At 55.0% G+C, this 25404-nt stretch overlaps 1 protein-coding gene and 1 long non-coding RNA gene across 2 annotated transcripts in view; one reads left to right on the forward strand and one right to left on the reverse strand.

Moving 5' to 3' along the window:
• The window catches only part of LOC107076155 (uncharacterized), a 118356-nt gene that overhangs the window by 54593 nt on the left and 38359 nt on the right, over positions 1 to 25404 (reverse strand). The window lies entirely within an intron of this gene.
• Positions 1 to 25404, forward strand: part of LOC102684696 (collagen alpha-2(XI) chain-like) — a 57065-nt gene that overhangs the window by 18128 nt on the left and 13533 nt on the right. Inside the window, exons 13-53 of the mRNA XM_069198941.1 lie at positions 1512 to 1682; positions 4786 to 5058; positions 6902 to 6955; positions 7299 to 7340; positions 7676 to 7738; positions 7821 to 7895; positions 9062 to 9148; positions 9731 to 9787; positions 10183 to 10236; positions 10451 to 10504; positions 11148 to 11201; positions 11879 to 11932; positions 12203 to 12256; positions 12368 to 12412; positions 12688 to 12741; positions 12827 to 12871; positions 13113 to 13166; positions 13396 to 13440; positions 13572 to 13625; positions 13744 to 13788; positions 14000 to 14053; positions 14250 to 14294; positions 16839 to 16892; positions 17819 to 17926; positions 18299 to 18352; positions 18535 to 18588; positions 19161 to 19205; positions 19962 to 20015; positions 20112 to 20156; positions 20510 to 20563; positions 20665 to 20718; positions 20814 to 20867; positions 20986 to 21183; positions 22354 to 22407; positions 22497 to 22604; positions 22917 to 23024; positions 23285 to 23338; positions 23910 to 23963; positions 24161 to 24268; positions 24566 to 24619; positions 24728 to 24781. Coding sequence (XP_069055042.1) covers positions 1512 to 1682; positions 4786 to 5058; positions 6902 to 6955; positions 7299 to 7340; positions 7676 to 7738; positions 7821 to 7895; positions 9062 to 9148; positions 9731 to 9787; positions 10183 to 10236; positions 10451 to 10504; positions 11148 to 11201; positions 11879 to 11932; positions 12203 to 12256; positions 12368 to 12412; positions 12688 to 12741; positions 12827 to 12871; positions 13113 to 13166; positions 13396 to 13440; positions 13572 to 13625; positions 13744 to 13788; positions 14000 to 14053; positions 14250 to 14294; positions 16839 to 16892; positions 17819 to 17926; positions 18299 to 18352; positions 18535 to 18588; positions 19161 to 19205; positions 19962 to 20015; positions 20112 to 20156; positions 20510 to 20563; positions 20665 to 20718; positions 20814 to 20867; positions 20986 to 21183; positions 22354 to 22407; positions 22497 to 22604; positions 22917 to 23024; positions 23285 to 23338; positions 23910 to 23963; positions 24161 to 24268; positions 24566 to 24619; positions 24728 to 24781 — 2901 coding nt within the window. The remainder of the gene's footprint in view (positions 1 to 1511; positions 1683 to 4785; positions 5059 to 6901; positions 6956 to 7298; positions 7341 to 7675; positions 7739 to 7820; positions 7896 to 9061; positions 9149 to 9730; positions 9788 to 10182; positions 10237 to 10450; positions 10505 to 11147; positions 11202 to 11878; positions 11933 to 12202; positions 12257 to 12367; positions 12413 to 12687; positions 12742 to 12826; positions 12872 to 13112; positions 13167 to 13395; positions 13441 to 13571; positions 13626 to 13743; positions 13789 to 13999; positions 14054 to 14249; positions 14295 to 16838; positions 16893 to 17818; positions 17927 to 18298; positions 18353 to 18534; positions 18589 to 19160; positions 19206 to 19961; positions 20016 to 20111; positions 20157 to 20509; positions 20564 to 20664; positions 20719 to 20813; positions 20868 to 20985; positions 21184 to 22353; positions 22408 to 22496; positions 22605 to 22916; positions 23025 to 23284; positions 23339 to 23909; positions 23964 to 24160; positions 24269 to 24565; positions 24620 to 24727; positions 24782 to 25404) is intronic.

A 25404-nucleotide genomic window follows, 5' to 3' on the forward strand; every position in this document is an offset into this window, starting at 1 on the left:
CTGTCTGTCCATGTCCCTGTCTGTGTCGGGTGTCAGTGTAGCGGTGCTGGCAGTCTCTGGACCCTGGCAGAGCTGCCGTCAGGCTGGGAGAAGCTCCGTCTGTCTGTGAGCTGAGGGGGGAAATCGCCTGCTTTCCCCCCTCCAGGAAAACCTTCTTCCTCCTCACACCTCCACCCCCTCCCAACCTCCTCCCGTCAAGGGCTGTGTCTCAAATCACCCCCCTGCGTGAGAGAGGGACCACTCCCTGGAGAGACAGAGCAGGGACAGAGTACAGAGCAGAGAGAGAGAGGGACCACTCTCTGGAGAGACAGAGCAGGGACAGAGTACAGAGCAGAGAGAGAGGGACCACTCTCTGGAGAGACAGAGCAGGGACAGAGTACAGAGCAGAGAGAGAGGGACCACTCTCTGGAGAGACAGAGCAGAGAGACAGAGTACAGAGCAGAGAGAGAGAGTGACCACTCTCTGGAGAGACAGAGCAGGGACAGAGTACAGAGCAGAGAGAGAGGGACCACTCTCTGGAGAGACAGAGCAGAGAGACAGAGTACAGAGCAGAGAGAGAGAGGGACCACTCTCTGGAGAGACAGAGCAGGGACAGAGTACAGAGCAGAGAGAGAGAGGGACCACTCTCTGGAGAGACAGAGCAGAGAGAAAGAGTACAGAGCAGAGAGAGAGAGGGACCACTCTCTGGAGAGACAGAGCAGAGAGACAGAGTACAGAGCAGAGAGAGAGAGGGACCACTCTCTGGAGAGACAGAGCAGGGACAGAGTACAGAGCAGAGAGAGAGGGACCACTCTCTGGAGAGACAGAGCAGAGAGACAGAGTACAGAGCAGAGAGAGAGAGGGACCACTCTCTGGAGAGACAGAGCAGGGACAGAGTACAGAGCAGAGAGAGAGAGGGGCCACTCTCTGGAGAGACAGAGCAGGGACAGAGTACAGAGCAGAGAGAGAGGGACCACTCTCTGGAGAGACAGAGCAGAGAGAAAGAGTACAGAGCAGAGAGAGAGGGACCACTCTCTGGAGAGACAGAGCAGGGACAGAGTACAGAGCAGAGAGAGAGAGGGACCACTCTCTGGAGAGACAGAGCAGGGACAGAGTACAGAGCAGAGAGAGAGGGACCACTCTCTGGAGAGACAGAGCAGGGACAGAGTACAGAGCAGAGAGAGAGAGGGGCCACTCTCTGGAGAGACAGAGCAGAGAGACAGAGTACAGAGCAGAGAGAGAGACTGAGAGAAAAAGAGATAGAAGGTGAACAGAAGTGGAGCAGTGGAGACAGTGAGGCTGAGAGGGAAGGAAAGAGAGGAGAGGTATCGGGAGAGGTGGACAAGCGGCACAGGGAGAGGAGAAAGGACAGAGAGATGGAGGGCAGAGGGGGCAGAGGGGGCAGAGGGGGCAGGAGTGCCAGCACCAGGTTCTTCGATTCGAGACACAGCCAGAACTAACTCCTCTTTCTCCTTCAAAACTCCTCCCACCCCCTGCGTCCCCGCCCCACTGACTCCCCCCCGGCCAATCAGGATGTAGAGCCGGCCCACACAGAGGCTGACCACACACCCCCGGAGGCGGATTATTATTACACCTTGGAAGAGGAGACGGAGGTGGGGCCGGACCCCGGCAGTGAGGTGATTGGACAGGAGGGGGAGGAAGCCCCGCCCCATGTTACGCAGGTAACTTCAGGGAAGGAGCAGGTATGATGTCATCTGAGTGCTGGGGGCGAGAGAGGGATGATGTAATCTCCTGATGTGAGGATTGGCCACCTGGAAAATGATGTCATGACAATTAAATGTAATGAAATGTATATTGCTTCAGTACAGCAATATATTGAATTATTTAATTGTATTAAACCTAACACATATACAGCTTCAGATTTGGTTCTTATTAAGTGGCATATTGATTACTCCTCTAATAGTGTTGAATCATGTTTCACTAATTATTCCAACTCATTAACTCCTCCTGCCTATGTTGTATCTATGTCTGCACATTTGATGTTTTCTTGGAAGTTTGTTGTTGAAACCTGAACTCCTGGATGTTGTGCCATTTCATGACCTTTCTGTGCTGTCATTGTGTCAGAGTGAGGGGAGAGGGGAGAGGAGAGGGGAATTAGGGAGGGAGAGTGGCTGTAGGTTCACTCTGACAGAATGACACAGGAAGTAAAAATCACAAGTCCTGGGTCAGAGTTCTGAACAGCAAAATACAGAGCATCCTGTGAGCTGTGTGACAGTGTGGACTCTCCTGTCAGTGTGTGACAATGTGTGTGACAGTGTGGACTCTCCTGTCAGTGTGCGACAGTGTGGACTCTCCTGTCAGTGTGCGACAGTGTGGACTCTCCTGTCAGTGTGTGACAGTGTGGACTCTCCTGTCAGTGTGTGACAGTGTGTGTGACAGTGTGGACTCTCCTGTCAGTGTGTGACAGTGTGGACTCTCCTGTCAGTGTGCGACAGTGTGGACTCTCCTGTCAGTGTGTGACAGTGTGGACTCTCCTGTCAGTTTGTGACAGTGTGCGACAGTGTGGACTCTCCTGTCAGTGTGCGACAGTGTGTATGACAGTGTGGACTCTCCTGTCAGTGTGTGACAGTGTGGACTCTCCTGTCAGTGTGTGACAGTGTGTGTGACAGTGTGGACTCTCCTGTCAGTGTGCAACAGTGTGGACTCTCCTGTCAGTGTGTGACAGTGTGGACTCTCCTGTCAGTTTGTGACAGTGTGTGACAGTGTGGACTCTCCTGTCAGTGTGTGACAGTGTGGACTCTCCTGTCAGTTTGTGACAGTGTGTGACAGTGTGGACTCTCCTGTCAGTGTGCGACAGTGTGTGCGACAGTGTGTGACAGTGTGGACTCTCTTGTCAATGTGCGACAGTCTGTTCGACAGTATGACTTTTTGATTGTGGGTGTCAGTGTGTGACAATGTGAGGCAGTGTGACTGTGTGTGACAGTGTGAGGCAGTGTGTGTCAGTATCACAGTGTGTGTCAGTATGTGTCACAGTGTGGGTTAGTGTGTGCGTCAGTGTGTGACAATGTGGGCTCTCCTGTCAGTGTGGAGGGTGAGTCTGTTCGGCTGTGACACAAGGAATCTGGGTCCTACTCTTGGTGATTGGTGTCAGGGTGAGTATCACCGTGCTCAGAGCAGCGCCCCCTGTGATAATTCTCGGACTCTCTCTGAGCCCCCAGACTTGTGTGACAGTAAGAGCCCTAGAAAAGAGCATTTTTTTCTAGATTAAGAGCAGGTTGCTGTAATAGAGCAGACAGCTTGGACTGGATATTTTTACTTTTTCACAACCAGAAAAGTAAGTTAAGAATAGTTTCAGTCAGACTCCCAGTGCACAGCAGTCTGATCCGCTCCAGGTGTGACAGTGCTGTCAGACTCCCAGTGCGCAGCAGTCTGATCCGCTCCAGGTGTGACAGTGCTGTCAGACTCCCAGTGTGCAGCAGTCTGATCCGCTCCAGGTGTGACAGTGCTGTCAGTCAGACTCCCAGTGTGCAGCAGTCTGATCCACTCCAGGTGTGACAGTGCTGTCAGTCAGACTCCCAGTGCGCAGCAGTCTGATCCACTCCAGGTGTGACAGTGCTGTCAGTCAGACTCCCAGTGCGCAGCAGTCTGATCCGCTCCAGGTGTGACAGTGCTGTCAGTCAGACTCCCAGTGCGCAGCAGTCTGATCCGCTCCAGGTGTGACAGTGCTGTCAGACTCCCAGTGCGCAGCAGTCTGATCCGCTCCAGGTGTGACAGTGCTGTCAGTCAGACTCCCAGTGCGCAGCAGTCTGATCCGCTCCAGGTGTGACAGTGCTGTCAGTCAGACTCCCAGTGCGCAGCAGTCTGATCCGCTCCAGGTGTGACAGTGCTGTCAGACTCCCAGTGCGCAGCAGTCTGATCCGCTCCAGGTGTGACAGTGCTGTCAGTCAGACTCCCAGTGCGCAGCAGTCTGATCCGCTCCAGGTGTGACAGTGCTGTCAGTCAGACTCCCAGTGCGCAGCAGTCTGATCCGCTCCAGGTGTGACAGTGCTGTCAGTCAGACTCCCAGTGCGCAGCAGTCTGATCCGCTCCAGGTGTTACAGTGCTGTCAGTCAGACTCCCAGTGCGCAGCAGTCTGATCCGCTCCAGGTGTGACAGTGCTGTCAGTCAGACTCCCAGTGCGCAGCAGTCTGATCCGCTCCAGGTGTTACAGTGCTGTCAGTCAGACTCCCAGTGCGCAGCAGTCTGATCCGCTCCAGGTGTGACAGTGCTGTCAGTCAGACTCCCAGTGCGCAGCAGTCTGATCCGCTCCAGGTGTGACAGTGCTGTCAGTCAGACTCCCAGTGCGCAGCAGTCTGATCCGCTCCAGGTGTGACAGTGCTGGAGTTGAGGGCGTGGTGTTCGTCTGTGACGCTCCACCCGAACCCTCGGTAAGGGACACGGGTAGAGAGGGAGAGATCCTGGATCTCTGACAGACAGTTTGCGACACTGAGCTCTGTAAGGGACACTGGTGAGGCATTAGGGGGTGCAAGGGCCACAGGCTGTCTGTTGCAGTTCCTCCAATGTCCAGCAGGCGCCGCTGCGCTCACAGTGTCCCCAGCCCCTCTCTCCCTCTCAGTCGGTCTGTGTGTCGGTCTGTCTGAGGTAAGACTCACCAACCTCCCTGACTCTCTCACTCCTCCCTCTCCTCTCTCTCTCCTGTCTGTGATCTCTCTCGCTCCCCTCTCCCCCTCTCACTCCTCCCTCTCCTCTCTCTCCCCTCTCTCTCCTGTCTGCCCGCTCTCTCTCCTGCCTCTCTCTCCCCTCTCTCTGCCCTCTCTCTCCTGCCCCTCCTCCTCTCCCTGTCAGGAGGAGGAGCAGACACCAGTGACAGAGAAGAAGTCGGAGGCGGAGGCGGAGGCGGAGGCGGAGGTGGCCCAGCCTCAGCCCCACCCGGGCCCCGAGCAGGAGCCCAGCCCGGACGAGCTCTTCACAGAGGAGTACGTGACGGGGGACGTGGGGCCGAGGGAGTACGACTACTCCTACAGGGACTACGGCGACCCCCCGCCGGGCCCCGACCCCGAGCGCTTGGCCCCCCCGCAGTTCGGCCCCGCCCTCTCAGCCGAGACCGAGGAGGGAGGCGTGAGTAACCCCCGGGCACACGCGTTTCCCTGCGCAGGGTTTCCCGCCCTGACCAGTCCGCCAGTTCGCCTCCGCCTGGCTCTGTCCCGCTCGGCAGCGCCGCAGGACCTGCGGGAGGCGAAACTGCGGCCGGGGGAGAAAGGCCGTACGTGCCGGTGGCGTCTTGTTGCATCCTGTTGATGCACAGACCTGCTGTTGCTCAGCCCCTGCGCAGAGCTGCTGTTGCACAGCCCCTGCGCAGAGCTGGTGTTGCACAGCCCCTGCGCAGAGCTGGTGTTGCACAGCCCCTGCGCAGAGCTGGTGTTGCACAGCCCCTGCGCAGAGCTGGTGTTGCACAACCCCTGCGCAGAGCTGGTGATGCGCAGAACTGGTGTTGCACAGCCCCTGCGCAGAGCTGGTGATGCGCAGAGCTGGTGTTGCACAGCCCCTGCGCAGAGCTGGTGTTGCACAGCCCCTGCGCAGAGCTGGTGATGCGCAGAGCTGGTGTTGCACAGTCCCTGCGCAGAGCTGGTGTTGCACAGCCCCTGTGCAGAGCTGGTGTTGCACAGCCCCTGCGCAGAGCTGGTGATGCGCAGAGCTAGTGTTGCACAACCCCTGCGCAGAGCTGGTGATGCACAGAGCTGGTGTTGCACAGCCCCTGCGCAGAGCTGGTGATGCGCAGAGCTGGTGTTGCACAGCCCCTGCGCAGAGCTGGTGATGCGCAGAGCTGGTGTTGCACAGCCCCTGTGCAGAGCTGGTGTTGCACAGCCCCTGCGCAGAGCTGGTGATGCGCAGAGCTAGTGTTGCACAACCCCTGCGCAGAGCTGGTGATGCGCAGAACTGGTGTTGCACAGCCCCTGCGCAGAGCTGGTGATGCGCAGAGCTGGTGTTGCACAGCCCCTGCGCAGAGCTGGTGATGCGCAGAACTGGTGTTGCACAGCCCCTGCGCAGAGCTGGTGATGCGCAGAGCTGGTGTTGCACAGCCCCTGCGCAGAGCTGGTGATACGCAGAGCTGGTGATGCGCAGTGCTGGTGATGCGCAGAGCTGGTAATGCGCAGGCAGCACCTCTAACAGGCGGCTGTGAGCTTTGTGTCGACATGCTGTTGACCGGACGCTCAGCTGCAGGCTGCTGTCGGGGCGCCAGGCAGTTATAACGGCACAGCGGTGTGCTATAACAGTCCAGCGCGTCCGCAGGTAAGAGCCCAGTGTCCCCGTATCAGTTCTGAGGGGCAGTATTGATCACTTCGCATAGGTGTGAGAGATCAGTGCTGACGATCAGTATTGATAGGTATAGTTAGGCAGTATTGATCAGTATAGTTAGGCAGTATTGATCAGTATTGATAGGCAGTATTGATCAGTATTGATAGGCACCACGGATGATCCCAGTTTCCTCTGGCTCACGGAGGTGCAGTGTGTAAATCCCTGGGAAATCCTGGATCCCTGGTTTCCGGCAGGTTTTCCAGGTCTCTTCCACCCGGGAGCTGAGCGACTGAGGGCAGCGGAGGAGGGAGGAGCCGGCCGGGTCAGGATCAGATCCTCTCTGCTCCCAAGGGAGGAGACCGGGAAGACCTGCTGGATTCCAGACCAGCCCTGTGCGTGCGTACTGGTGTCCCGTACTGGTGCCCCGTACTGGTGTCCCGCGGTCAGCGCCTGTGGGCTCCTCCATTACACAGGGCACATCGGTGAAGGAGGTCACCTGGCTGGTGTGTGTGTGTGTGTGTGTGTGTGTGTGTGTGTGTGTGTGTGTGTGTGTGTGTGTGTGTGTGTGTGTGTGTGTGTGCGCGCTCAAGTTGAACACATGTGTGTCTGTGCCCAGGTGTCCACTGACTCTGCGTGTTCCTCTCTACATGTGTGTTTCCCTCAGGCCGCGGTGAGAGGCTGGAAAGGGGAGAAAGGAGAACCGGCTGTCCTTGAACCCGTGAGTCTCACCCCTCTCCTCCGTTCCTCCTCGACACATCCGTCCGTTAACAGCTGGCGCGTTTATCCACACCTTCCTGGCCTGCGTTTCCGTAGCTGTCTGAATTGAGCTAATTCATGCGTCAGTCGAGGGACCTCACAGCCTCCCGCAGCCGGCCAATCAGACTGGCCCAATCCAGGACCGAAGAGTGGCTTCCTATTGGCCAGCGGTGTCTGGTTCCTGTCCAATGGGAACGCAGCACAGAGTGCTGCTCCGGGTCTGGAGCCTGTGATTGGCCGGTGAACCGGGCCTCCGTGGAGACAGCCAATAGCAGCGCTCTGAAGTGTGTCTGTCTCTCTCTTAGGGCATGCTGATCGAAGGACCTCCAGGACCAGAGGGACCAGCTGTAAGATCATCCCTGCTTCTCTCTCTACACTCCTCTCTCTCTGTCTGTCCTCCTCTCTCTACACTCCTCTCTCTCTGTCTGTCCTCCTGTATCTACACACTGCCTCTCTCTGCACTCCTGTCTCTCTGCACTCCTCTCTCTAAAGACTCCTGTCTCTACACTCCTCTCTCTCTGCACTCCTGTCTCTACACTCCTCTCTCTCTGTCCTCCTCTCTCTACACTCCTCTCTCTCTGCACTCCTGTCTCTCTGCACTCCTGTCTTTACACTCCTCTCTCTCTGTCCTCCTGTCTCCACACTCTGGGGCTCAGTGTGTGCTCATGCTCCTCTCTCTCAGGGTCTCACCGGCCCCCCTGGCTCTCCTGGACCCCCCGGCTCTGTGGGCGACCCAGGCGAGAGGGTGAGTCCGCAGTCTCAGTGTGTGTGGGTGAGGGCTGGGTGACTCTGCCACTGCTGTCGACTGATTCCTGTGCTGTGCGCAGGGCCCCCCTGGTCGAGCTGGTCTTCCTGGAGCTGATGGGCTGCCTGGACCACCAGGTACTTCAATCATGCTGCCTGTGAGTATCTGTCTGGATTAATGTACTGGAGTGTCCAGTCAGTGTGTGTGTATGAACCCCTCTCTCTCTCAGTGCAGTGTGTGTGTGTGAACCCCTCTCTCTCTCAGTGCAGTGTTCATGTACTGGAGTGTCCAGTCAGTGTGTGTGTATGAACCCCTCTCTCTCTCAGTGCAGTGTTCATGTACTGGAGTGTCCAGTCAGTGTGTGTGTATGAACCCCTCTCTCTCTCAGTGCAGTGTTCATGTACTGGAGTGTCCAGTCAGTGTGTGTGTATGAACCCCTCTCTCTCTCAGTGCAGTGTTCATGTACTGGAGTGTCCAGTCAGTGTGTCTGTATGAACCCCTCTCTCTCTCTCAGTGCAGTGTTCATGTACTGGAGTGTCCAGTCAGTGTCTGTATGAACCCCTCTCTCTCTCAGTGCAGTGTTCATGTACTGGAGTGTCCAGTCAGTGTGTGTGTATGAACCCCTCTCTCTCTCAGTGCAGTGTTCATGTCCTGGAGTGTCCAGTCAGTGTGTGTGTATGAACCCCTCTCTCTCTCAGTGCAGTGTTCATGTACTGGAGTGTCCAGTCAGTGTGTGTATGAACCCCTCTCTCTCTCAGTGCAGTGTTCATGTACTGGAGTGTCCAGTCAGTGTGTGTGTATGAACCCCTCTCTCTCAGTGCAGTGTTCATGTACTGGAGTGTCCAGTCAGTGTGTCTGTATGAACCCCTCTCTCTCTCAGTGCAGTGTTAGTGTACTGGAGTGTCCAGTCAGGGTGTCTGTATTAACCCCTCTCTCTCTCAGTGCAGTGTTCATGTACTGGAGTGTCCAGTCAGTGTGTGTGTGTGAACCCCTCTCTCTCTCAGTGCAGTGTTCATGTACTGGAGTGTCCAGTCAGTGTGTGTGTGTGAACCCCTCTCTCTCTCAGTGCAGTGTTCATGTACTGGAGTGTCCAGTCAGTGTGTGTATGAACCCCTCTCTCTCTCAGTACAGTGTTCATGTACTGGAGTGTCCAGTCAGTGTGTCTGTATGAACCCCTCTCTCTCTCAGTGCAGTGTTCATGTACTGGAGTGTCCAGTCAGTGTGTGTGTATGAACCCCTCTCTCTCTCAGTGCAGTGTTAGTGTACTGGAGTGTCCAGTCAGGGTGTACTGTACTGTTTTAACCCTTCTCTCTCTCTCTGCAGTTCCGGTTTGGCAGCAGTGGGGGTGATAAGGGTCCCATTGTCTCTGCTCAGGAGGCTCAGGCTCAGGCCATCCTCTCTCAGGCCAGGGTGAGTCCCGTGCAGAGAGACGCAGCGCAGCACAGTGCAGCACAGAGCAGCACAACGCAACACAGGGCAACACAGGGCAGCACAGGGCAGCACAGGGCAGCACAGGGCAGCACAGAACAACACAGAACATCACAGAGCATCACAGAGCATCACAGAGCAACAGAGAACAACACAGAAAAACACAGCTCAGCAACAGAGAACAACACAGAAAAACACAGAGCAGCAAAGAGCAACACAGAGCAACACAGAGCAGCACAGAGCAACACAGAGCAACACAGAGCAGCACAGAGCAGCACAGATCAACACAGAGCAGCACAGAGCAACACAGAGCAACACAGAGCAGCACAGAGCAGCACAGAACAGAACAGCTCAACACAGCGCAACACAGCGCAACACAGAACAACACAGAACAACACAGAACAACACAGAACAACACAGAACAACACAGGGCATGCAGTCCTGCAGGGCAGGAGAGCTCAGCAAAGCACAGGTGCCAAGGAGTCACCAGGACAGAAAACACAGAGCTGCTTCCTGAGGTGACGTGTTCTGACCTCCTCTTCCTGCTTCCTGTCCCGCCCACAGATGGCGTTGAAGGGCCCTCCTGGACCAATGGGATTCACCGGCCGGCCAGGACCCTTGGTGAGTGCGCCGGGCTGTCCGCGCCGGCGCCTGACCTGTTTCTCTCCGCCTGTCTGAGGGGGAGGGCGGTGGCACAGTGCCAGAGAGAACAAAAGAGAAAATGCCAATCGGACGACAGTCTAGTTCTGATTGTATGGTCAAATTTTATGTCGGTTAGATTGACTATTTGATCATTTTAAGATTAGTTTGACTATGTTAAGATCCCGTCAGTATTATGTGTAATAGTTACACTGTGGTATTTTTTCTGTCATGAATTGTTCCAGTAATTCTCTATTTCATTGTTTAGAACTTGGTTATAACTAGTCAGCTGGGCTTATTCTGCTCACACGTGTTGTTGGTCATTGTGTGTTGTGATTAATACTGTTGTTGCTGTTGTTGTGTGCTGCTGCCCTCAGGGCACCCCCGGCAGTCCTGGGCTGAAAGGAGAAGGTGGCGACCCCGGCCCTCAGGTGAGTGACCCTTGACCCCTGACCTCTGGTGCGTGAGCCCTCAGCCGCCGGCGCCTCGGTTAGCGGATCGCGATGCTGCAGGACCAGCCAAGGTCACATGGCCCAGCCCCGGGGAGTCTGGGATCAGTGGCGGGTCTTCGGAGGGAAATCTGCCTTCGCGTTTGTGTCGCTGATCTGCCCGCAGTAACTGACGATCGGGTCTCTCTGTCCGCAGGGCCCGAGGGGACCTCAGGGAATGTCCGGCCCTCCGGGGAAACCAGGACGCAGAGTGAGTCACCGACCGCCGTGCCGAGCACGTGACACTGTCCGTTGTCATGGCAAAGTGGGGGCCTGTTATAGAGTTCACTGTGTCCTGGGTCGCACAAAGTGTGCGTCTGTACGCAAATATGTCGGGACCTGCAGAGAGATGCTCTGCATTCTCCTCCAGTCTGGGCAGCTTGTTCCACGCCCCTACCCCTCTCTGTGTACAGCAGAGCCTCCTGTCCTGACTGGAGGAGCTCACCCAGCTGTGTCTGGAGAGAAGCCAGGGTATCGGCTTCAACCACAGGGCTGGGCAGCTTGTTCCCCACCCCCACTCCCCTCTGTGTACAGAAGAGCCTCCTGTCCTGACTGGAGGAGCTCACCCAGCTGTGTCTGGAGAGGAGCCAGGGTATCGGCTTCAACCACAGGGCTGGGCAGCTTGTTCCCCACCCCCACCCCCCTCTGTGTACAGAAAAGCCCCCTGTCCTGACTGCTGGAGCTCACCCAGCTGTGTCAGGAGAGAAGCCAGGGTATCGGCTTCAACAACATGTTTCCCACTCCCAACACCAGTCTATAGATCAGGGAACCTCTGTTCGCATCATGAGAATTATTGTCAAATCTGTGATGGGTGTCGGGAGGACCTGCTCAGCTGCACTCTTTCATCTCCTCAGGGCCGTTCTGGGGCTGACGGTGCGAGAGGAATGCCTGGGGAGCCGGGATCCAAGGTGCCTGTTTCATTCTCCTTCTGTGCTCCTCTCTCTGTGTGAGGAGTGTCTCTGGGGTCTGTGTGAGGGTCTGGGCTCCTCTCTCTGTGTGAGGAGTGTCTCTGGGGTCTGTGTGAGGGTCTGGACTCCTCTCTCTGTGTGAGGAGTGTCTCTGGGGTCAGTGTGAGGGTCTGGACTCCTCTCTCTGTGTGAGGAGTGTCTCTGGGGTCTGTGTGAGGGTCTGGACTCCTCTCTCTGTGTGAGGAGTGTCTCTGGGGTCTGTGTGAGGGTCTGGACTCGTCTCTCTGTGTGAGGAGTGTCTCTGGGGTCTGTGTGAGGGTCTGGACTCCTCTCTCTGTGTGAGGAGTGTCTCTGGGGTCTGTGTGAGGGTCTGGGCTCCTCTCTCTGTGTGAGGAGTGTCTCTGGGGTCTGTGTGAGGGTCTGGGCTCCTCTCTCTGTGTGAGGAGTGTCTCTGGGGTCTGTGTGAGGGTCTGGACTCCTCTCTCTGTGTGAGGAGTGTCTCTGGGGTCTGTGTGAGGGTCTGGACTCGTCTCTCTGTGTGAGGAGTGTCTCTGGGGTCTGTGTGAGGGTCTGGACTCCTCTCTCTGTGTGAGGAGTGTCTCTGGGGTCTGTGTGAGGGTCTGGACTCGTCTCTCTGTGTGAGGGTCTGTATTAACGGATCCCACTCTCTTTCACAGGGTGACCGTGGGTTCGATGGGCTGCCTGGTTTGCCAGGAGAGAAAGGCCACAGGGTGAGTGGATATCAGTGTTCACAGGCTGTGAGATCAGCTGAGTGAGGCGCAGAGACACCCCTGGGTGTGCAGACAGTGTCCGCTCTGGGAGTCAGTGAGGCTGTGAGTCTGTGGGGATCTGACAGGGCTGTTGCACAGACAGCACCTCGCCAGCAGGGCTCCACTCCGCTGTCTCACTCCGGCCTGACCCTGTCGGAGAGCGAGCTGTCCAGCGCTGGGCCACCGGCAGGACGTGAACAAGTCTTCTTTCTCCTCTGTCTGTCTTTGCAGGGAGAGACAGGAGGCATGGGACCCCCCGGACCCCCTGGAGACGACGGAGAGAGGGTGAGAGACAGACAGGCAGGGCTCTGTTTGCCAGTCAGGTCGGTGTGCGATCTCCCTAACCCTCTTTTTCTCTCTCTCCTCTCTCTCCTCTCTCTCTCCTCTCTCTCCCAGGGTGACGACGGTGAAGCCGGACCCAGAGGACTGCCAGGTGAACCAGTGAGTGTCCCTCTGTCTGTGTGCCTGTCTCCCTGTCCCTCTGTGTGTCTGTGTGTCCCTCTGTCCCTCTATCCCTCTGTCTGTCTGTCTCCCTGTCCCTCTGTCTGTCTCGCTGTCCCTCTGTCCCTCTGTCTGTGTGTCCCTCTGTCCCTCTGCCTGTCTCCCTGTCCAGTCTGTTCTGTATGCCAGCACTGTGTCCCCAGCTGTTATCAGTGACAAGTCAGGTGTCTCTGCGTCTCTCACCCATCGCTTCCTTCCTTCCTCTCCCGCTCCAGGGGCCCCGGGGCCTTCTGGGACCCAAAGGACCCCCTGGACTCCCTGGCCCTCCCGTAAGTACACGCTGCAGGTCAGAGGTCACACCCTGTTACCCCACTGCCCTGTCCGCTGTCACTCACAGCTGTCTGTCTCTCCCAGGGTGTGAGAGGGAACGACGGTGTTCAGGGTCCCAAAGGGAATCTGGTAGGTTCCTGTCTGTGTCCAGCTGTCTGTCTGCCTGTCTCTCTGTCTGACAGTGTCTGATGATCTCAGTCTGTCTGTCTCTGTGTCCATCTCTCTCTGCCCGTCTCTCTGTCTGACAGTGTCTGATGATCTCAGTCTGTCTGTCTCTGTGTCCATCTCTCTCTGCCCGTCTCTCTCTCCCTCTGCCTGTGTGTTGCTGGTGCTCCTGGGTCATGCCTGTCTCTCTCTCACTCTCTCTCAGGGTCCACAAGGAGAGCCAGGGCCCCCCGGTCAGCAGGGTACCCCCGGAACTCAGGTGAGAGGAGACTCAGGTGTGTGAGTGCAGCACAGTGTGAGTGTGTGAGTGTGTGAGTGTGTGAGTGTGTGAGTGCGTGAGCGGAGGGCTGTGTGAGTGTGTGTGTGACAGCAAAGTAACTGTGTGTGTGTGAGTGGAGGACAGCGTGAGCGTTTGTGTGTGAGCGGAGGGCATTATGAGTGTGTGTGTGACAGCAGTGTAACTGTGTGTGTTGTCTGTTTAATTGCAGGGGATGCCAGGGCCTCAAGGAGCAATGGGCCCCCCAGGAGAAAAGGTGAGAGTGGGGGCATGTATCTCTGCCCAGGGCCCCAGAGGGACTGGGTATCATTGTGGTACTGTAGGTGTATAGTAACTGTGTATCGTTGTGTTGCTGTAGTTGTGTAGTAATTGTGTGTCTCTACCCAGGGCCCCAGAGGGAAGCCAGGACTGCCCGGCATGCCAGGCGCTGATGGACCTCCAGTGAGTGGCTGACCAGCTGGTCCTAATAACGTGATCAGTATGGGTTTGATTGATCAATATCAGTACTGACACTTGGTATCAGGAGGTGTGATGCTCGTTCTTTCTCTCTGTCCCTCAGGGTCATCCAGGAAAGGAAGGTCCTGCAGGGACTAAAGGCAATCAGGTATGTCTCTGTCCTCTCTGAGTCTCAGCCTCTGTCCTCACCATGTCTCTGTCCTCACTAAGTCTCTGAGTCTCAGTCTCTGTCCTCACTGAGTCTCTGAGTCTCTGTATCTCTGTCCACAAGACTGTCCTCACTGTGTCTCTGTCCTCACTGTGTCTCTGTCCTCACTGAGTCTGAGTCTCTGTCTCACTGTGTCTCTGTCTCTCTGCAGGGCCCCAGTGGTCCCCAGGGTCCAATTGGCTATCCTGGCCCTCGTGGAGTCAAGGTCAGTTGGTTTAATCGATTGAGGGGACTTTAGTTGTGTGCGTTTCACAGTAAAGGAAGAGTGATTATCACATTGCAGTGCTGCAGACATGCTGCCTCTTTCTGCCCTAATGCTCTACAGATCTGATGATGAAGGGGTTAATTAGAGTTAATTGCTTCCCCTTAATTAGAACTAATGAGCTATGTTTAAATTGCAGGGGGCTGAGGGTATTCGAGGGCTGAAGGGACACAAGGGTGAGAAGGTGAGTGATCTTGATGCCTTGGATTAGTTATGAATTAATTAGATAGTATGTGTCACAAGTGGTCCCATTAAGGACACTGTCAATCAGAAATGGAGCTGAGCTGAGAAATCAGGTCCAGCACACAGAGTAGATCACAGTGAAATCAGCTCCAGCACACTGAGTAGATCACGGAGCTGAACTGAGAAATCAGGTCCAGCACACTGAGTAGATCACAGTGAAATCAGCTCCAGCACACTGAGTAGATCCCAGTGAAATCAGCTCCAGCACACTGAGTAGATCACAGTGAAATCAGCTCCAGCACACTCAGGAGATCAAAGTGAAAGCAGCTCCAGCAGACTGAGTAGATCACAGTGAAATCACCTCCAGCACACTGAGTAGATCACAGTGAAATCACCTCCAGCACACTGAGTAGATCACACTGAAAGCAGCTCCAGCAGACTGAGTAGATCACAGTGAAATCACCTCCAGCACACTGAGTAGATCACAGTGAAATCAGCTCCAGCACACTGAGTAGATCACAGTGAAATCACCTCCAGCACACTGAGTAGATCACAGTGAAATCACCTCCAGCACACTGAGTAGATCACACTGAAAGCAGCTCCAGCAGACTGAGTAGATCACAGTGAAATCACCTCCAGCACACTGAGTAGATCACAGTGAAATCAGCTCCAGCACACTGAGTAGATCACAGTGAAATCACCTCCAGCACACTGAGTAGATCACAGTGAAATCACCTCCAGCACACTGAGTAGATCACACTGAAAGCAGTTCCAGCACACTGAGTAGATCACAGTGAAATCAGCTCCAGCACACTGAGTAGATCACAGTGAAATCAGCTCCAGCAGACTGAGTAGATCACAGTGAAATCACCTCCAGCACACTGAGTAGATCACACTGAAAGCAGCTCCAGCACACTGAGTAGATCACAGTGAAATCACCTCCAGCACACTGAGTAGATCACAGTGAAATCAGCTCCAGCACACTGAGTAGATCACAGTGAAATCAGCTCCAGCACACTCAGGAGATCACAGTGAAATCAGCTCCAGCACACAGAGTAGATCACAGTGAAATCAGCTTCAGCAGACTGAGTAGATCACAGTGAAATCACCTCCAGCACACTGAGTAGATCACACTGAAAGCAGCTCCAGCACACTGAGTAGATCACAGTGAAATCACCTCCAGCACACTGAGTAGATCACAGTGAAATCAGCTCCAGCACACTGAGTAGATCACAGTGAAATCAGCTCCAGCACACTGAGTAGATCACAGTGAAATCAGCTCCAGCAGACTGAGTAGATCACAGTGAAATCACCTCCAGCACACTGAGTAGATCACACTGAAAGCAGCTCCAGCACACTGAGTAGATCACAGTGAAATCACCTCCAGCACACTGAGTAGATCACAGTGAAATCAGCTCCAGCACACTGAGTAGATCACAGTGAAATCAGCTCCAGCACACTCAGGAGATCACAGTGAAATCAGCTCCAGCACACAGAGTAGATCACAGTGAAATCAGCTTCAGCAGACTGAGTAGATCACAGTGAAATCACCTCCAGCACACTGAGTAGATCACACTGAAAGCAGCTCCAGCACACTGAGTAGATCACAGTGAAATCACCTCCAGCACACTGAGTAGATCACAGTGAAATCAGCTCCAGCACACTCAGGAGATCACAGTGAAATCAGCTCCAGCACACTCAGGAGATCACAGTGAAATCAGCTCCAGCACACAGAGTAGATCACAGTGAAATCAGCTTCAGCAGACTGAGTAGATCACAGTGAAATAAATTCCAGCACACTGAGTAGATCACAGTGAAATCAGCTCCAGCACACTGAGTAGATCACAGTGAAATCAGCTCCAGCAGACTGAGTAGATCACAGTGAAATCACCTCCAGCACACTGAGTAGATCACAGTGAAATCACCTCCAGCACACTGAGTAGATCACAGTGAAATCAGCTCCAGCACACTGAGTAGATCACAGTGAAATCAGCTCCAGCACACTGAGTAGATCACACTGAAAGCAGCTCCAGCACACTGAGTAGATCACAGTGAAATCACCTCCAGCACACTGAGTAGATCACAGTGAAATCACCTCCAGCAGACTGAGTAGATCACACTGCAAGCAGCTCCAGCAGACTGAGTAGATCACAGTGAAATCACCTCCAGCACACTGAGTAGATCACACTGAAAGCAGCTCCAGCACACTGAGTAGATCACAGTGAAATCACCTCCAGCACACTGAGTAGATCACAGTGAAATCACCTCCAGCAAACTGAGTAAATCACAGTGAAATCAGCTTCAGCAGACTGAGTAGATCACAGTGAAATCACCTCCAGCAAACTGAGTAAATCACAGTGAAATCAGCTTCAGCACACTGAGTAGATCACAGTGAAATCAGCTTCAGCACACAGAGTAGATCACAGTGAAATAAATTCCAGCACACTGAGTAGATCACACTGAAATAAATTCCAGCTTATTATTGTTATTGTTATTATTTGTGTTGTTATTACTGTTCAGCCAAGGTGTGTGTTGTTCTTGTCAGGGTGAAGATGGATTCCCAGGGATGAAGGGAGACTTTGGCATAAAGGGTGACAGAGTAAGATACCCATTACTCTCATTGATCATGATTGAGCCCTACAGAGATAACAATCACTCTCGTTGATCATGATTGAGCCCTACACAGATACCCGTTACTCTCATTGATCATGATTGAGCCCTACACAGATACCCATTACTCTCATTGATCATGATTGAGCCCTAAAGAGATACCAGTCACTCTCATTGATCATGATTGAGCCCTACAGAGATAACAATCACTCTCATTGATCATGATTGAGCCCTTCACAGATACCAGTCATTCTCATTGATCATGATTGAGCCCTACAGAGATAACAATCACTCTCATTGATCATGATTGAGCCCTACACAGATACCAATCACTATCATTGATCATGATTGAGCCCTACAGAGGTAACAATCACTCTCATTGATCATGATTGAGCCCTTCACAGATACCAGTCACTCTCATTGATCATGATTGAGCCCTACAGAGATAACAATCACTCTCATTGATCATGATTGAGCCCTTCACAGATACCAGTCATTCTCATTGATCATGATTGAGCCCTACACAGATACCAGTCACTCTCATTGATCATGATTGAGCCCTACACAGATACCAAACACTCTCATTGATCATGATTGAGCCCTATACAGATACCAAACAGTCTCATTCATCATGATTGAGCCCTACAGAGTTACCAAACAGTCTCATTGATCATGATTGAGCCCTACAGAATAAGAAACCAATTACTCTCAATGATCATGTTCATAACCTAGGATTGATAACCTACGTGCTGTTACTGTTATGGATCATCCATTAATTCTATTGATTAGCAGTGGGTGATATTGATGGCACATTGCTGACCATGATTAGCCCCTGCTGTCAGAACCATGACACTGTCTACTGGGCTCTGTGTCAGCCTTGCCTGTCTGACTGACGAGGGGGTGTGCTTCTTCCAGGGCGAGACGGGCGTGTCGGGGCCCCGGGGGGAGGACGGCCCTGAGGGCCCCAAGGGCCGCGTGGGCCCCCCAGGAGAGATCGGCCCCATCGGCCTCGTGGGAGAGAAGGTGAGCAGAGCCCGGGAGGGAGGTCAAGGGTTCGTTCGGCGCCCCCGAACCGTGTTCACGACCACCATGCTGATGAGCGCTGGTGAAGGCCATGGTCATAACGGAATACCAGCGGACGCTCATTAACCCAGGAGCACATTAGTGGGTGCTCATTATGGCACTCGTTACTTGATGAGCTGAGTCCTAACGAGTGTTGACAGGCGTCTGTTAATGAGGACTGGTTTTCAGGAGCGAAGTCAAGGGATGGAGTGTTAGCTGCTATCGAGCGCCGACTGGGTGTGTGCTAACGAACGCTGATCCACTGCGTGTGTACGCGGCGAAGTGTCGGCTGTATATGAATAACAACGCTGCGCGTCTCCTGTGTGTCTCCAGGGTAAACTGGGAGTTCCTGGTCTGCCTGGATATCCCGGAAGACAAGGCCCCAAGGTAACAGCAACACAAGTATTCCTATTAATCAACCAATTAATCATTCAATTAGCATGTGAATATAGTGTCATATATCCAGCCGTACTACTGTGCCACATCACACAGCGATGACCAGAGTTAGGTCAGAGTCACATGACCTCCACCAAATCCTTCACGGCACCAACCATGCCTTCTCTTCCCAGGGTTCCCTTGGTTTCCCAGGATTCCCCGGGGCAAACGGCGAGAAGGGAGCAAGGGTAAGGCGACACAGCGGACTGGAGAGCTGCGCTCTGCCGTAATTGTGACAGATAAGAGACACAGGTCGACAGTTCGATAGCGGTAGTGACAGAGATCCTATACATGTAGGATGTATCAAAGGATGTTTCAAATTGTTGTGTGTCTGTAACACCGTATTGTGATCCCTAGCAGTAAGAGACACAGGTCGACAGTTCGATTGCGGTAGTGACAGAGATCCTATACATGTAGGATGTATCAAAGGATGTTTCAAATTGTTGTGACTGTAACACCGTATTGTGATCCCTAGCAGTAAGAGACACAGGTCAGCAGTTCGACAGATGTTTGAATACGTCAGTCACAGTAGTGACGGTGCCAGGTTAGGTATTTTGTACAAGTTTTTGTGTGTCCGCCACACTGTACTGCAGTAGTGATTTAAAGAAAGATCGGTCCATAGCTCTTTTGCGAGAGTGCGGCAGTGTGATTTGCTCCACAATATGAATATCAGTTTCCTGATTGGCTGTGCCAGCTCATGTCCCGCACACGCTGCCTCCTGCTGGCCGCGCCGCAGTAACGCTGTCTCCGTGTCTCCCAGGGTCTGACGGGCAAGGCTGGGCCACGAGGGCAGAGAGGGCCGACGGTACGGTAAACCCCACACTCACCGCATAACAGTCCAGTCTGTCCACAGTAACACAGCGCTGGGACTGTCCTGCAGCTCTTATACCCAGTCCAGACACGTGTGATACAGGAGACAGTCCTGCGCAGGTCCAGTCTGTCCACAGTAACACAGCGCTGGGACTGTCCTGCAGCTCTTATACCCAGTCCAGACACGTGTGATACAGGAGACAGTCCTGCGCAGGTCCAGTCTGTCCACAGTAACACAGCGCTGGGACTGTCCTGCAGCTCTTATACCCAGTCCAGACACGTGTGATACAGGAGACAGTCCTGCGCAGGTCCAGTCTGTCCACAGTAACACAGCGCTGGGACTGTCCTGCAGCTCTTATACCCAGTCCAGACACGTGTGATACAGGAGACAGTCCTGCGCAGGTCCAGTCTGTCCACAGTAACACAGCTCTGGGACTGTCCTGCAGCTCTTATACCCAGTCCAGACACGTGTGATACAGGAGACAGTCCTGCGCAGGTCCAGTCTGTCCACAGTAACACAGCGCTGGGACTGTCCTGCAGGGGCTGGCTTTTGCACACAGCACTCTGATAGCACTTGATTGAACTATTGATTGGCTGAGTGTCAGTTGATTGAACTATTGATTTTCTGAGTGCCAGCTGATTGAGTTATTGATCATCTGAGTGCCAGTTGATTGAGTTATTGATCGACTGAGTGTCAGTGTTGCTGCTGTTTCCCACTGACCATGCTAATCTCTCATCATTGGCTCTGCAGGGCCCCAGGGGTCAGAGGGGACCACGCGGGGCCACAGGCAAGCCGGGGGCCAAGGTAAGACCCACCTCTCCTGGGACACATCCCCGCCTTTTCTTCCTAACGCCGCCGGGACTGACAGACAGGTTGGGATTCACCTCTGTGTCTCCATAGGGAACGTCGGGCAGCGACGGACCCCCCGGCCCCCCAGGAGAGAGGGTGAGTAGGGGAGAGGGGGGTGGCGGTGTTCGTAAATGATCATGGTCATGGATAATCGATCAGCCTCCCTCGCTGCGGAGACCCCCGCCCAGCTGTGCCCCTGTGGTCGCCATTACGGCTCCGGAGTGCCCATTCGGTGTGATGGAGACGCTGGGTGGGCACAGGAGCCAAAATGGCGTCCGTGTCCGTCAGTTTCAGTCCCAGTCCTTCACATACTTGGTCCCTACAGGGACAGGGACAGTAAGAGTAGAGCCCGGTAACGCAGGACGGCACGCAGCTGAGCTGAAGGGGAAGAAAGCGGCTGACAGGAGACGCCAGACCCACCTCTCTCTCTGCCTCTCTCTCTCTCCCAGGGGTTGCCTGGCCCTCAGGGAGCGAACGGATTCCCGGGACCGAAGGGACCTCCCGTAAGACTCCGCCGGCCTCCTGCTTGAGACGCGCTGCTCGCTGTCGCGCCCCCTCCGCGCTCGCGCTAACTCTCTCTCTCCAATCCCACGCTCCCCCGCAGGGCCCCCCCGGCAAGGACGGGCTGCCTGGACACCCCGGACAGAGGGGAGAAGTGGTGAGTCTCTGCCATCCACCCCTTTCTCATCCTGCCTGTGCTGGAGCCCCGCAGTCTCTGTATTCATCTCCTCTCCCTCTCTCCCCCTCCCTCAGGGATTCCAAGGCAAGACCGGCCCCCCTGGGCCCCCGGGAGTCGTGGGACCCCAGGTGAGTCCGAGACGCACAGCTGAGGGCCGATCGCACACACAGACCGGGACAGGACTGGGGAGATCACACAGTAGGTCAAGCAGGAGTGCCTGTAGTGACTGGTCTCTCTGTCTCTCAGGGTCCCTCAGGAGAGAGCGGCCCTATGGGTGAGAGGGGTCACCCAGGACCCCCTGGCCCTCCAGGAGAGCAGGGTCTCCCCGGACCCTCAGGGAAAGAAGGCACCAAGGGCGACCCTGGACCCATAGGTACCCCAGGAAAGGACGGGCCTCCGGGACTCCGGGGCTTCCCTGGAGAGAGAGGACTGCCAGGCACAGCGGTAATGAGATGGAGATCATTACAAGAAATTATATTAGGGTCCATATTAATCTCTCTGTGTGAGGAGTGTCTCTGGGCCCTGTGTGAGGGTCTGGACTCCTCTCTCTGTGTGAGGAGTGCCTCTGGGGTCTGTGTGAGGGTCTGGACTCCTCTCTCTGTGTGAGGAGTGTCTCTAGGGTCTGTGTGAGGGTCTGGACTCCTCTCTCTGTGTGAGGAGCGTCTCTGGGGTCTGTGTGAGGGTCTAGGCTCCTCTCTCTGTGTGAGGAGTGTCTCTGGGGTCTGTGTGAGGGTCCGGACTCCTCTCTCTGTGTGAGGAGTGTCTCTGGGGTCTGTGTGAGGGTCTGGACTCCTCTTTCTGTGTGAGGGGTGTCTCTGATGCCTGTGTGAGGGTCTGGACTCCTCTCTCTGTGTGAGGGGTGTCTCTGGGGTCTGTGTGAGGGTCTGTGCTCCTCTCTCTGTGTGAGGAGTGTCTCTGGGGTCTGTGTGAGGGTCTGGACTCTTCTCTCTGTGTGAGGAGTGTCTCTGGGGTCTGTGTGAGGGTCTGGACTCCTCTCTCTGTGTGAGGAGTGTCTCTGGGGTCTGTGTGAGGGTCTGGACTCCTCTCTCTGTGTGAGGAGTGTCTCTGGGGTCTGTGTGAGGGTCTGGACTCCTCTCTCTGTGTGAGGAGTGTCTCTGGGGTCAGTGTGAGGGTCTGGACTCCTCTCTCTGTGTGAGGAGTGTCTCTGGGGTCTGTGTGAGGGTCTGGACTCCTCTCTCTGTGTGAGGAGTGTCTCTGGGGTCTGTGTGAGGGTCTGGACTCCTCTCTCTGTGTGAGGAGTGTCTCTGGGGTCTGTGTGAGGGTCTGGACTCCTCTCTCTGTGTGAGGAGTGCCTCTGGGGTCTGTGTGAGGGTCTGGACTCCTCTCTCTGTGTGAGGAGTGCCTCTGGGGTCTGTGTGAGGGTCTGGACACCCCTCTCTGTGTGAGGAGTGTCTCTGGGGTCTGTGTGAGGGTCTGGACTCCTCTCTCTGTGTGAGGAGTGTCTCTGGGGTCTGTGTGAGGGTCTGGACTCCTCTCTCTGTGTGAGGAGTGTCTCTGGGGTCTGTGTGAGGGTCTGGACTCCTCTCTCTGTGTGAGGAGTGTCTCTGGGGTCTGTGTGAGGGTCTGTATTAATCCCAGTTCTCTGTGATGTAGGGTGTTCCAGGACTGAAGGGGAATGAAGGCCCTGCAGGTCCCCCTGGCCCAGCGGTGAGTCTCCTTTCAGCGCTCAGCCTTCCAGCTGGTCTGCACAGCCGTTGTGTGTCTGAGACCCCCCTGCCTGTCCGTCTGTTTCCCAGGGCTCCCCAGGAGAGAGGGGTCCAGCAGGAACAGGGGGTCCCATTGGCCCCCCAGGCAGACCAGGTCCCCAGGGCCCCCCCGGCCCGTCAGGAGAGAAGGGTGTCCCGGTGAGTACAGCCCGTCCCTGTCCTGTCCCTGTTCTGTCCCTGTCCTGCCCCTGTCCTGCCCCTCTGCGCAGGCCCGTCATCATGAAGGAGCCCCTCAAATCAGCAACAGGAGAGCGGTGCAGCCTCTTTCACACCAGACGTACCTCAGACTGCAGGCCCTGTCGTTCCTGATTCAGGACCGAGCTGATGCGTTAGAACTGCTGCTTCGCCATTGTACTGAGTACATGTGTCAGAGCCCCGCTGGAATTTCTGTCAGTATTACAGTCTTCTGTGTGCTAACGTCTTCTATCATCCTCTCCCTCTCTCCTCCAGGGTGAGAAAGGTCCGATTGGCCCAGCCGGGCGAGACGGTGTCCAGGGCCCAGTTGGCCTCCCGGGCCCGGCCGGACCCCCAGGAGTCCCAGGAGAGGACGGAGACAAGGCCAGTCGCGGGGGAGGGGTTCAGGGGGCGCACACACACTCCAGCTGCAGGATCCCCCACTCTGTCCCCCACAGCTGTTTGCAGATGACTAGACGTCCCCCCTGTTAATGACACAGTTATTACATCTGTGTGCACCGGAGAGTCAGAGCACCGGTGTCTCTCTGCCACGTCGCACTTACAACACTGTTGTTCCTGTGCTGTCGCCGTGTTATTACTGTGTTATTACCGTGCTGTGACTGTCTGCTGCGCTGTTATTACAGGGAGAGGTGGGAGAGCCCGGCCAGAAGGGAGCCAAGGGGGGTAAAGGAGAACATGTGAGTGAGGACAGCATCTCCTGCTCTTCCATCAAGCCTGTCTCTTCCTCTCGCTCTTCTTCCTCATCAGTGTGTCTCTCTCTCCTCTTCCTCTGTCTGTCAGTCTCTCTCCTCTTACTCTATCAGTCTCTCTCTCCTCTTACTCTATCAGTCTGTCTCTCCTCTCCCATCAAGGCTCTGTCTGTTATTCATGGTCACTTTAGTCTCTGGTCTTATACAGGATCTACAGTGTGTTGGTGTGTGATAGCGTGCTGCAATGTGTTGCAGTCTGTCAGTGTGTGTTGCGGTGTCTCAGTGTGTGTTGCGGTGTCTCAGTGTGTGTTGCGGTGTCTCAGTGTGTGTTGCAGTGTCTCAGTGTGTGTTACAGTGTCTCAGTGTGTGTTGCGGTGTCTCAGTGTGTGCTGCAGTGTCTCAGTGTGTGTTGCGGTGTCTCAGTGTGTGTTGCAGTCTGTCAGTGTGTGTTGGAGTCTGTCAGTGTGTGTGTTGCAGTGCCTGCTCCGCTCTACCACAGTGAGTGGAGCTCTTTCTGCGTGTCTCTGGGGTTCTGACTGTGCTGTGTGTCTGTGTGCAGGGTCCCCCCGGTCCGCCCGGGCCCATCGGACCTGTGGGCCAGCCTGGACCTGCCGTGAGTACCGCCTCCGCCTTCGCTCCAGCTACACACCTTTCCTGGCCTCGCCAGCGCGCCCGCCGTCTCTCTCCCGAGCGTCCTCACCGCTCGCCGCGCTGACCCACACTAGAGCTGCCCGTTTCGGACTTCCTGACAGTTCGGGTCCCTGTGTTTGTTTCTGTCTTGACCTTTGACCCCCTCTCTCTCTCCCCCAGGGTGCGGATGGTGAGACAGGCGCCAGGGGTCAGCAGGGGCCGTTCGGGGCGAAGGGAGACGAGGGCCCCCGGGGCTTCCCCGGCCCGCCGGGCCCCATCGGACTGCAGGTCAGAACACGTCTGTCTCCCTGCGCCCTGGTGCTGCAGTCTCGTAGAAGTAGCACTAGGGGGCAGCACTGTCCTCAGTGAGCCACAGCACTGGAAGGACGGAGCCTAGTACCTAGTTTAAAGGTGACCGTAGGAAGGGAGTTTTCCAAGTATTTGTGAAGTTACTGGTGGCTGTTGTTGTTGTTGTTGTTGTTGTTGTTGTTGCTGTGTGCGGCTCGTGCGGGTGTGCTGTCGGCTGGCAGTGTTGACCGTGTCACGGACGCGTGAGTGACTATCCTCTCTCCTGCTGCCCCTCAGGGTCTGCCTGGCCCCTCGGGAGAGAAGGGAGAGACCGGGGACGTCGGGCCCTTGGTGAGAGATGCCTACCGCGACCGGTGCCACAGTCGGTATCTGTAATATCAGCATCGCCATCTTGATGGCAGGACGCTCACCCCTCTCCCCCCCCCTCTCTTTCTCCAGGGTCCCCCCGGGCCCCCAGGACCCCGCGGCCCCGCCGGTCCCAGCGGAGCTGACGTGAGTGCCCACAGGAGCCTCATAACACCCTTATAACAACATTACACCAGTGTAACTGAGGACCCATCCTTACACCAAACACATCAGGCAGGAATGTTATAACACCCTTATAACAACATTACAGCAGTGTAACCGAGGACCCATCCTTACACCAAACACGTCAGGCAGGAGTGTTATAACACCCTTATAACAACATTACACCAGTGTAACTGAGGACCCATCCTTACACCAAACACGTCAGGCAGGAATGTTATCACACCCTTATAACAACATTACAGCAGTGTAACTGAGGACCCATCCTTACACCAAACACATCAGGCAGGAATGTTATAACACCCTTATAACAACATTACAACAGTGTAACTGAGGACCAATCCTTACACCAAACACGTCAGGCAGGAATGTTATAACACCCTTATAACAACATTACAGCAGTGTAACCGAGGACCCATCCTTACACCAAACACGTCAGGCAGGAGTGTTATAACACCCTTATAACAACATTACATTACAGCAGTGTAACTGAGAACCTATCCTTACACCAAACACGTCAGGCAGGAATGTTATAACACCTTAATAACAACATTACAGCAGTGTAACTGAGGACCAATCCTCACACCAAA

Source organism: Lepisosteus oculatus, chromosome 14, assembly GCF_040954835.1.
Source record: "Lepisosteus oculatus isolate fLepOcu1 chromosome 14, fLepOcu1.hap2, whole genome shotgun sequence".
NCBI lineage: Eukaryota > Metazoa > Chordata > Actinopteri > Semionotiformes > Lepisosteidae > Lepisosteus > Lepisosteus oculatus.